Source organism: Thrips palmi, unplaced genomic scaffold (genome assembly GCF_012932325.1).
Source record: "Thrips palmi isolate BJ-2018 unplaced genomic scaffold, TpBJ-2018v1 HiC_scaffold_16, whole genome shotgun sequence".
In the NCBI taxonomy this organism is placed as follows: Eukaryota; Metazoa; Arthropoda; class Insecta; order Thysanoptera; family Thripidae; genus Thrips; species Thrips palmi.
The window spans coordinates 14,733,753-14,744,637 of record NW_023144625.1 but is presented as its reverse complement, the minus strand read 5'-3'; the positions used below and the strand labels follow the sequence as shown (position 1 = coordinate 14,744,637).

General features: G+C 61.5%; 1 protein-coding gene across 1 annotated transcript; it reads left to right on the top strand.

Annotated features, from left to right (window-relative positions):
- The first annotated feature begins 1,192 nt into the window (after window positions 1–1,192).
- On the top strand, window positions 1,193–10,215 carry LOC117642658 (serine proteinase stubble-like). The gene is made up of 12 exons (XM_034381070.1): window positions 1,193–1,421; window positions 5,138–5,242; window positions 5,317–5,568; window positions 5,666–5,870; window positions 5,945–6,231; window positions 6,304–6,632; window positions 6,698–7,026; window positions 7,371–7,486; window positions 7,857–8,024; window positions 8,234–8,278; window positions 8,785–8,956; window positions 9,060–10,215. The coding sequence occupies exons 2-12, from the start codon at window positions 5,207–5,209 to the stop codon at window positions 9,266–9,268; spliced, it is 2,148 nt and encodes a 715-aa protein (XP_034236961.1). The 5' UTR covers window positions 1,193–1,421; window positions 5,138–5,206; the 3' UTR covers window positions 9,269–10,215.
- The last annotated feature ends 670 nt before the right edge of the window (window positions 10,216–10,885 follow it).

Here is a 10,885-nt window from a genome sequence, read left to right as displayed (position 1 = left end):
CGGCCGTCGCGGCCCAGCCTTAGCCCAGCCCCGTCCGTCCGCGTCAGTGGTGCTGGTGAACTTGTTCCCGCGGCTATTTCGAGCCTTTTTTGCCGGATGCCCCCAGAGCCCCTTCCGGGAGCACCCAAAGCGGATCCCCAACGCGGCCGCTTTCTGCGAATAAGGGATTAGTTGAACGCGCGCGCGACGAGCGGCGGCGAGCGACGGCAAGCGGCGACCGAGCGGTGCGGAAGCGGTTATCGTCGCCGATGTGCAGCACGCGGCCACGCGGCCGGCGCGCGCGTCCGCCGCCGGGGGCACCGCCACACGCCGACGAGGTGCGCCTCGCCCAGGAGCCCGACGAGTACGTCACCGACGTCACGTCATCGACCACAGACAAGTAGAGTGTTCCGCTCTAACGAGTGCTGCCCGCCCGCCTATCGAATACCTGTGGCTTCGGACCGCCACACCGCAGCACCGACTACTTGCCGTAGTTACGCAGTTCGGTGCTTCCCCGGCCCGGTCGGAGGAGGCCGTGACCTCGGGCTGGGCTGCGATTGCCTGGCCGGCGATAGCGAGGCGTAGCGGCGCGTCCGCAAGCCGCCCTGCCCTGACGCATCCCGCTCAGGGTTTTGCTCCGCTGTGATGAGTAAAGGAGAAGCGGTCTCTCTTGCACTTGCAGTGGCGTGCCCTGTGGGCGCGAGAGAGACAGAGCGGACATTGCGACCGCGTGCGCCGAGGCGAAACGAGTGATGGTGCTCTGAGAACGAGTTCCGATCGACGCCCATTGTAATGAGTCGCTTCTTTTCTCATGGCAGCGGACTGGGCGGGGAGATTAAGATGCACGCGGACGGGGACCTCGCCGCCAAGTTCAAGGGAACGCCTGACCGCCTCGCGTCCGACGTATTGGTTAAGCGACCCGATAGCCGTGGTCGCTAACGCGCTGTTTTCAAATTCAGGTACGCTGGGTTCAACTACTGAGACGAGGCATTTTGTTTTCTTCAAATTTACAAGCTCTGTTCTTGATGACGAGTGTCATCGCGGCGGCGGGGCGGCGCCGATGGCGCGCTGCGTGTTGTTGCAGCCGGTTTTGCAGCAGAAGCCCTGCGGCTGACTCCGGCCCTCCGACAAGCCCCTCCTCTCCTCGCCGCCACTCCCCTCCCGCGCCATCCCGTCCCGATCCGACAAGTCCGTGTGTTGTGTCTTCAGTGGCCGTCTGACCATGGCCGTGAGAGCAGCTTCGGACTGACCCTCCGCGAGACGACCGCGCCGTGCCGAGTCGCGCCGTCCGCGCCAGTCGAGCCGGCTTACAGTGTGTTGTTTTTGCCGCGTTTGCTCTCCGTTGCACTGATTGCGAACCGCGTCGTGCGTCTCGCTCTTCGTGTTCGAGCAGCCCTTCGTGCGTCGCGTGGTGCAGCATCAAGCTCCGTCGCCGCATCACTGTAAGCGGAGTTCTCTTCCACTGTGCCGTACTGCCGGTGTGAACCACGCAGTGTCCCCTCCGCCGCCCTGGCAAGCCTTACCGAACCTAACCTGGCTCCAGCTGACGACTGGTTGCTCTCTTCGTTCAAGGGGCGCCTTTGGACGGACCTTCAGACCAGTGTCCTGGCTCGTGCCTGCTGGCTGGACCAAGCCGGCCCCGTGCACTTAACACGTAACGCGTCGTCCTCCCCCTCCGCCGCCTCGCGGCCCGCCGCCCCGCCGCCAGTATCGTCCCAACTTTTCCACAACTTAATGCGGCAGGTGGGCGGGCCGCTTCAGCCGCTTCGCTTCAGCCGCTGGGGTCGCATTCGTCGCTAATTGCAGCCAGATTGCGCGGCTAGCAGCGGCTAGCCGGCAGGCTGGTTGCGAACCCTCGCTCCGTCTCTCTCGCGCCCCTACGCACCGCCCCGTGCGTGCGAGGGAAGCCGCGCTCTGTCTCTCTCGCACCCTTACGAGCCGCCCCGCGAGTGCGAGAGAGACAGCGGCGAAACGACTCGGCAGATAGCAGGGCTGGCAGGGTCATTGGCAGGAAGGGCGCCGCGAGCCCGTCCTAGGGCCGTCTGTGTTTCCTCGTTCTCGTGGTTGTTGACATGATCCACTCGGCTGTACAGTGTATCGCCGCGGTTTTCCCGCGTGGCGCCGCGATATCTATGACTCTGTGACGTCGCAAGGCGCGTTCCGCTCCCGATCGGCCGCTTCGGCACGCTCCAACGGCCGGTCGCATTTGGCTCGCTTTGCCTCGCTTTGCCTCGCGCTCCGCCCTTTGTTTGCTCAGCCACAAAAGCAGCGCCATGAAAATCGGAAGCCGAGCGGACAGAAAGACAGGCAGACAGACGGACAGCAGTCCGGGCGTGCGCGGACCCGGAAAGTGTTAAAGCAGTGCGAGTTAATGATGAATGAGGGGGGCAAAACTGTCCGGCAGGGAGTGGGAGTCGAACCCAGAAAGTTACTCTGGATTGCTCTGGATCGTCCACCGCATGGAGTTGTCGTCCACATTTGGCCCAGGCGATCAGTCCAGAGTCAAGCGTGGAGCCGATACGACTCGGCAACAGCAGGGCTGGCTATTTTCGCCTCGTGAATCCGACGTGTTCCGTGTTTTATGCAGCTCGAACTCCGTCCAGCTTCGCGGCTGTGGGGTACCGTTGCCGTTAGGTTAGGTCGCGGAGCGCCGTCCCTCCAATGCTGCCAACCCATTCGCGCGACGCAGCAAACCAACACGTGCGGAGTTTTTTTTCGAACTAGCTAAGAGTGCTGTTGGATTTTGGGAGCAGAGAGTGTGCGGAATATGGAGGGAAAAGCGACGTAAGTGGCCACAATGCGCAGACAGGCGGCAGACAACGAGTAATCGCTTTTCGTAGGCCATGTATCGCGCTATCGCTCAGCCTGTGGCTCAGCCAGCGACAGGCAGTTTCTTCTTTTTTTGGCGGTGGTGCGGCTGAGCCACATCATCACTCTGGCCGATTACCCTACCCGTCGGGCTGCCCTGCCGGCCCTGCCGTGCCTGCCCAGCCGTCCTGCGGACGACGCCGGCCATTGTCTCTGCTCCGGGACGCCGCCATCATCACGCCGTCTCATTATAGTCGCTCCCACTCATCCGGCGCTCCGGGATTGGCGGAGCCGGCGGAGCGCGAACGGCCAGACAAGACAAAGTTTGGACAAAGCAACTATAGCGGCGGGCCGGCCGGCCCCGGCCAGTGGCAGCCAGTGGCGCCCCAATGAGCAGCATGTGGCTCTTTGTTTTGCGGTCGTCTTTCTCGGCGTCGTTCGTCTCCGCCGTCAAAGGTGCTGCAGTGGCGCTGCACTATTCACCGTGCGATCAAAAACATTGTCGTGCTGTCAAAAATAAAACATGGTGATTTTGAAAGCGTGCTTGCACCCAGCGGCTACTGGAAAACTACGGTTGGTTCGTGCTGATGGCGTGGGCGGGCGGTGCGCCGATGCAGCCATGGGCAGGACGACCAGCGCGATGGCCATTCATGGGCGAATGTGTCTCATAAGCCGCCAAAGCACAGCGCAGCACTGCGGAGCACAGCGAAGCACAGCTAAGCACGTGACAGCGCCTCCACGCCTCGCATGCAGGCTGATTCCCCACACTGTTTTCGTCGGGCCGTCTCCCTCGCACTTCCAGGAGTCCCGCGGGGTCGCGAGAGGGACAGAAAGCCAGCCGTGTTCGGAGTGAGCCGACCTGTCGTGCCTGTCGGGCCGATTATTTGCCGGGTGGGCTCATCCCGCAGCGGCGCAGCGTCCAGGCGGACTACGTATCGCACACGCACACACTGACGCCAAAACACACACTCTCACACTAACCCAAACACACGCACAGCTCGCCGTCCTTTAGGCAACCCAGCACGTCGCTCTGTAATTACTGTTCCGAAAATGTGTGCACGCGCGCGCGTGCGTGTGTGTGTGTGCGATTTTATGTGGTAGTGAGTGCGTGTGTGTGTGGGTTTCGATGACGATTAGTGGTCGTGGCTTATTGACTGATCAGCTGATGATCTTACGGCGGCTTACTGCTGCAGTGGTGAGTGATCCAGACTGCGCCAGAAGTTGGCGCCGGGGGGAAACGATATCAAAACACGAGAGTGGAAACGTCGGGCCCGCCGTCCTGGCCACACGGCCACCGGCCCAAAGCGTGCGAAGGGAAATTTACGGGGCGTCTGCGCTGCCCATTCTGGTTGAGATTCCTCGCATAACTTGGTCAGGAAGGCGATCCCCCCTGACATGGTTTTAAATTCGGCATGAATGCCAAAACGAGCGGTGGCTCCTCCGTAGTACTACGCCCCGGACGCTGACCTGCCACTGGCGGCAGAGGGCGGCAGAGGGTGGGACTGGCGCCTCGGTCCAGCGGGTCACAGACCCGTGCTTTAGTGCGAGCGGCTGCGGAAACTTCCACGGACAAGTATCGGCGGCTAAGCGGCTACGCTCGTGTTCGCAGTTCGCAGGAGGCGGGCAGCAAGGCAAGCCGAGGCGAGCAGTGCCGTAAAACGCGCGCAACGGAGTCTGCCGGCCGCTCCACGCCGCGCTGCACGCCGAGGGGCTGGCCGGCGGGAGCCCCCGGAGCGAACACCGCGACGCGTTATCGGCTCGGCATCCGTCCCGGCCGCCCTTTTTAATTACCACCGCCTCGAAAACACAAACACGATTAGCGACACTTTCCCGAAAGTGAGATAGGCCCGGGCGGCAGTCACAACAATGAACGGGACTCGAATGAGTCTGGCGCCTTAAGGGCTCCACGTCGGTGGCGACGACGCGTTGCTCGCCGCGGCCACGGCCACGGGGCGCCTCGGTAGCGGTTCTCCCTCTTAATCAATAAAATAATCGGCAACGGGATCGCCGGGCCATGGCTGGCCGCGTCTCGCAGTGCGGCCGGGCGGGCGGCGCGGAGAGGACGGACGTCGTGGACCTCGCGAATCGGTGCGCCGCGGTGCGGTGGCCCCACTCGTTCGCCGTTCTCCCTTTCCGGCAGCCTCCTTATATCGCCTTCCGATATTCGCCGGGCCGGCCGCCCGGGGCGGTCATTAGGGCCAAGATAAACAAGGGGCGGGCGCTGCAGCGCTGCGGTCCGCCGAGGGGCGGCAGGGGGTTGCCGACGGGGAGGTCCGTCGGCGGCGGCGGAGCGTCACGCGCCCCTCAGATAGCCGCAGTGTTTTCACTTCTTCTTTCTCGCTCGTTGCAGTGCGGTCACGTCGCCGGCTCCTCGGCAGCGCGGTCAAGCGTGGCCAGCACCACCGCCAGGCCCAGGACCATGATGGCGCGGTCGCCGCTCAGGAACGTGAACGACGTGAGTCATGGAACAGGGGACGGTATTTGAACCCCGGCCCTCGGAATGTTGAGTACAATGCGTTTCCCCCGCAGATGGTGCTGGCGCTGTTGCTGCTGCTGGCGGGGGTGGGGCCGGGCGTGGGCCCGGGCGGGGCGGCGGGCCAGCTGGCGGCCAAGCCCACCAGGGGCCCGCACCCCAGCTCGCCCTGCCCCAGTGTCTTCAGCTACGAGGGCCGCGAGCCCGAGAAGAACCGCTGGTACGGCGTCATCCTGGTCACGACGGACGAGGCGCTGGACGGGCTGCGGCTCAACGTGCGCCTCACGCACCGCGCGCAGATCCTCGGTGTAAGTAGCCGAGTGCTTTCGCTCTTGCTGGCCGACTCTGAGGTCATCGGTTCGATTCCACCACGTACTTTAAATTTAATTTTTCGTTGTCGTGTAGAACTTTATCGGGGACGTGTCGACCATGGACAACGTCGAGTTCACCATCCTCAGCCTGAAGGAGAGGCTGTCGCCCGGGCCGCCACTGCCGGTGAGGATCTTCGCGGCCTTCGGCGACCGCGACGACATCCCCTACATCGCCAACATCAAGCTGAACGGCAGGACCATCTGCGGCAACAACAACCCCGTCCTCGGCCTGGACACGCGTGAGTGGCGGTGGAGTGCAACGCCCAACGCAATGTTTGTGAAAATGGGAAGCCTAACTAAAGTCTGTTTTCAGTGTCGCGGCCGCAGTCCACCCAGTCGTCCAGAGTCCAGAAGCCACCCCTCAGCCGGCCGGCGGGGGTCGGAGGAGCTGGGGGTGGCGCTGGAGGCGCGGGCAGCGCGGGCAGCGCGCAGCAATTCGACGAGGAGGTGCGGCCCCGACCTACGCCACCGCCCACCACGCCGCGCCCCACGCCGCCGCCGACGAGGGAGACGGCCACGCCGCAGGCCACCACCAGGTCCACGCCAGCCTACGACCCGGCGCCCAACGCCAACCCCGATAACTACTACTCGCCCAGCTCGGTAAGCGTCTTGGAGGACGGGTTGGGGGATGGGGGTTCCCTTGCAGCTGGACTAACCACCCCGTCTTCGCAGATGGGCAGTCCCAACGACTCGCCGTCGTTCAGCAGCAGCAACAGGAGGAACCCCGAGCAGTTCGACGCCAAGCGTCCCGCGGCCGCGCGCCCCGTCGACGACGCGTACCAGCCGCAGCCCAACTACACCAGCACGACGGAGGGCGAGCGCGGCGTGTACCGGCCCACCACGGAACGCCACCAGAAGCCCACCACGGAGCGGCCCGCGCCCGTGTACACCACCAAGTACGCACCGAGCACGGAGCGCGACGCGTACCCGACGACGCGCACCACCCTGCCGCCGCGGCCGCCCGCGCCGTCCAGGCCGGTGCCAAGCTCGGCAGACCGAAGGTAAGGCCCCCCCAACCCCGAGATCGTGGGTTCGAATCCCCGCTCAACAACCCCTTTGTCGGCAGGCCCGCGCCCATGGACGTGGACATGTCGCCGCAGCCGTGGCCGACGTCCAACTACGACGAGCCGGCGTCGCGGCCGCGGCCTGACGCTAGGCCCGACGCCAGGCCCGACGCCAGGCCCGACGCCAGGCCGGCGCCGTCGCCGTCGCGGACGCGCAGCCAGCGCTCCACGTGCGGCACGGTGGCGCCGCCCGCCACGCCGCTCATCATCAACGGGGAGACGTCCATCCCCGGCAAGTGGCCCTGGCACGTGGCGCTCTACAAGCCGCACGGCCGCGACTGGAAGTACCAGTGTGGCGGCTCCCTCGTCAGCCCCACCGTCGTCGTCACCGGTCAGTACCTCCATTGCCAGCGCGGGAAAATGGAAATCCGCTTTATTTTTGCCGCCGAAGTCGCCACTGCAGCAGCAGCGTGTTGCCTGCAGTGTCTCTGGCTGGCGCCCACAGACGCTGCAAGGCGGCAGCTGGAGTCCAACTTGCGGCGTAGCCAAAGTTTTTGAGGCAAGACCACGACGAATTTTAAGACACTGCCCGCGCGCCACCGGCCCCGCGACCGACACGCGCCTCGGGCATTTAAGCAGAAGCGCGCGCTCGCCGGGGAATGACCTGCAGACGACACGAGCCCGCTTTTGGCGCGCGGAATTCAAAATGCGAAATCTGTTTTCCGTGTGTTGCAGCGGCGCACTGCGTGACGACGACCGTGGGCAGGCCCGTCGGCCCCGAATCGCTGCTCGTCTTCCTGGGCAAGCACGCCCTGAGGACGACCTCCGAGGACGGCGTGCAGGACAAACACGTGAGTGCCGAACGGACCGGGGCCTGGGCCTTGGCCTCCCCGTCCCGTTGTGTTTCCCTTTGCCGGGAGGTGCAGCGCCGCGCAGCGCGCCATTTGCTGTGTTTCCTCAGCAAATTTACTGCGCTTGCCGGCGGGTCTCAGGCCAGCCACGCCGCCCTTGCCCTCTCTCTCTCTCTCATCTCACCCCCATCCTCGGGGAGTCCTTACCAACTCCCCTCGTCGAGTTGTTGGCTCGCTAACTTCTGCCGAGGGGGGCGACTGGGGGCGACCGGGGTCCACGGCCCGCCACCCTCAAGGAGACTTGCTTCTTCTTTAGGCCTTTAGGTCGGTGAAATGTTTCAGCCGTTAAGTGCTCCTCCCTGTCCTCCAGGTGTACTTCATCCACGTGCACCCCGAGTACAACTACACCAACTACCGCAACGACATCGCCGTGCTCATCCTGTCCAGCCCCGCCACCATCACGTCGGCCGTGCGCCCGGTCTGCCTCTGGGACAAGGAGAAGACGGACCTGTCCAACGTCGAGGGCAAATTCGGCACGGTGAGGCACCGCGGGGCACCGCCACCATGCCGTCCATACCCCGCGCTTGTCTCGCTCGCCGTCTCCATGCACGTGCTTAAGGCAGAAAGTCTCTCGGGGCGTGGGGTATATCCACTTATGTCGCGCACGCACGCTGGCCTTGGCCGCCGGCGTGATATCGGCAGTCTCTGAGGCGCGGAGTATGACCGATTGGTTGTGTGTTCACGCAGGTGGTCGGCTGGCGGACGGACCTCGCCCTGCCCGAGTCAGACAAGGTATGGACCCCAAGTGGCGCCGTGGCACGCCGTGGCACGCCGTGGTGCGACCCGGAGGGCGGCGCCCCGGCGGCGGCGCCCGCCGAATCAAAGCTTTCAAAACATTTCTCAGCGTCTGTCAGTCTTGTCAGTTTCGTTTAATGGTAGCGTGTCAACAGTGCGCCTCTTGCCTGGCACTTCCATATCCTGTTGCTGTGGTGTAAAACTGTTCGGCTTCGACGAGCTGCCAAACTTGGGGTCCATAGTGACAATAGTACTCGCACAAGAAATTATTTGTAATAAATCTTTTATTTTTTGTGACTTTTGTTTCGATTGGGCGCATTTATCAACGCTGCCGCCTTCTTGCCCTGCCTTCTGCTCCACTCGTCTTCCAAACTGTCTTTTTTCCTCCTCTCTTGGCCTGATGACGGCGCCTTGGCCACCACCACAGCCAGGAAAAAACCTGGCCTCCCTCAAGGATGCCCCTCGCGTGCGGCCCGCCCTTCATTTGAGCTTAATTTGGACAGGTGGTTGGCTGGGGCATCGAGACGGACGGCCTGCTCACGGAGGAGCTGCACCAGGCCCTCATGCCCGTGGTGTCGCCCGCCATCTGCGTCTACAGCTACCCGTCCTTCTTCGGCGTCTACACCAACAACCAGACCTACTGCGCGGGCTACTCGCCGGACCAGCCAGCCGCAGGTGAGCAACCCACTGCCAGATCGAAGTAGGCCTCCTTGGTGGCGGCTAGATCGACGGCGGGCTTCCTGGTTGAGACTTAAGACTGACTCTGAACTGCCCGCAGGGACGAGCGTGTGCAACGGCGACAGCGGCGGAGGCATGTTCTTCAAGAGGGACGAGGACGTCCCCGACGACGAGGCCGTGTGGATGCTGCGCGGACTGGTCAGCCTCTCGGTGCGCACCAAGCAGGACCGCTGCGACCCCAGCCACTTCGTCGTGTTCACGGACGTGGCCAAGTACGTCGACTGGCTGGAGAACTTCCTCATTCCCTGAACGGCCTGAGCGAGCGAGCCCTCTCCTTCGAGGGCTGTGGACGGTCCAGTGATCTGTGATGCGCGGCTTCATCCGCGTCTTACTTTTATTTTAGTTTTTTAGGGGGAGCTGTCCATTCAACCTAACATGCACCCTTCCAGCCTGCATCAGTTTCTTACAATGTTATCACGTTTTTTGTTTGCAACGTCGTTTCGCTCGATGGAATGCTTTCTTTCTCATGTTTGCCATTTTGTTTCGGGACGATTTTTTATTTAGTCCTATTATTTATTGTTGCACATGAGTCAGCCTGAACGATGGGTCACTTTTGTTTTTTGTTGAATTTCCTGGGTGCATTTTTTTTTTCCAAATGCATGCCCTGTGCACTGCGAATCCCCAGGTGAAAAAGTCTGATGAAATGTGACGGCAGACTTGCGTGGTATTATAGTGTGTTGAGGAGGAGTGTGTGTGATATTCAGTGTGAATGTGTATTTATGTATGAATGTGACAGTATGAATGTGATGATGGAAAAAAAGGATCGTGTGATATATTAGAAACAACTAACCGCATTCGAGTTAGTTAAAAAAAACGACACAAGTTATTTACCTTGTTCCCACCGCAATGTGTACTGATTTATTTATTGTTTAACGCGGTAGTGGCGCAGTACGCCACATTTTTGTTACGCGTGGACTGTTTCAAACGTGATTAGTACCGAAGCCCTAGGGCCAGAGCTGTTGGTTTCACTGTTGACTCACTGCTAGTCTCAAAACTCTTTTCTGTTTCCCTTGAGGAAAGTGTTCAAAGTACCATTCGAAAGACTGCAACCTAAAACAGCGATTGTCTTCGAACTTCAACCTAAAACGGATCTCTTGAAATAAACAAAGTACCTCAACATATAAGTTGGAGAGAACAGAAATTATTATTCACAATTGAGAGTACGTTCAATAAAATCTGCCCATTTTAATGAAATAGTGAACTGTGTTTCGCTGCCATCACCGCTCCGCACGCACCCTCGGTCGAGCCTCAGGTAGTCAAGACACAGGAACGCCTGTGCGGTAGGCATCCCATCGTGCACCACGCCGAGCACATAAACTCTCCGAACATCATCAGCGTCGCGTCTGCCGATTAAATTTGCTTTTTCTGGGAAGTTCGAACGGCTCGGACTTGTTGTCGGCCAGCAGCGGCAGGCTCGTAAACTCGATGCACCCATTTCAAGCTCACTTTGGCAGTGGCGTCGGCATGGAAATGGAGTTCGGTGCACACACACATACACACAGGCGCACACACAAACCCGTTTGTTGACGCGCGGAAGATGGGGAAGGCCCAGCACCAATCTGACCACGCCTCCGATGTAGCTTCTGCTTGGATAATCATTCCGCAGGCTCAGGGAGTCGAAACACACCCAGCGTATCAGTTCGGACACTACTTGCTTTCCCACTCCCCTCACCAGTGTGAGGCTGTCTCACTCGCACCCACGGGGCTGACCTCCGAACGCGTTTCCGTTAAACGGTTCCGCGTCTCGGCAACAATTATTCGCCGTCCCGCTGCATTGCACGGCCGAGTGCCTCGGACTGCCTGCAACGCATGATGCATGCTGACTAGTGACCGACGGCTCCCCATCGGCCGTCGGAGCGTCAATCC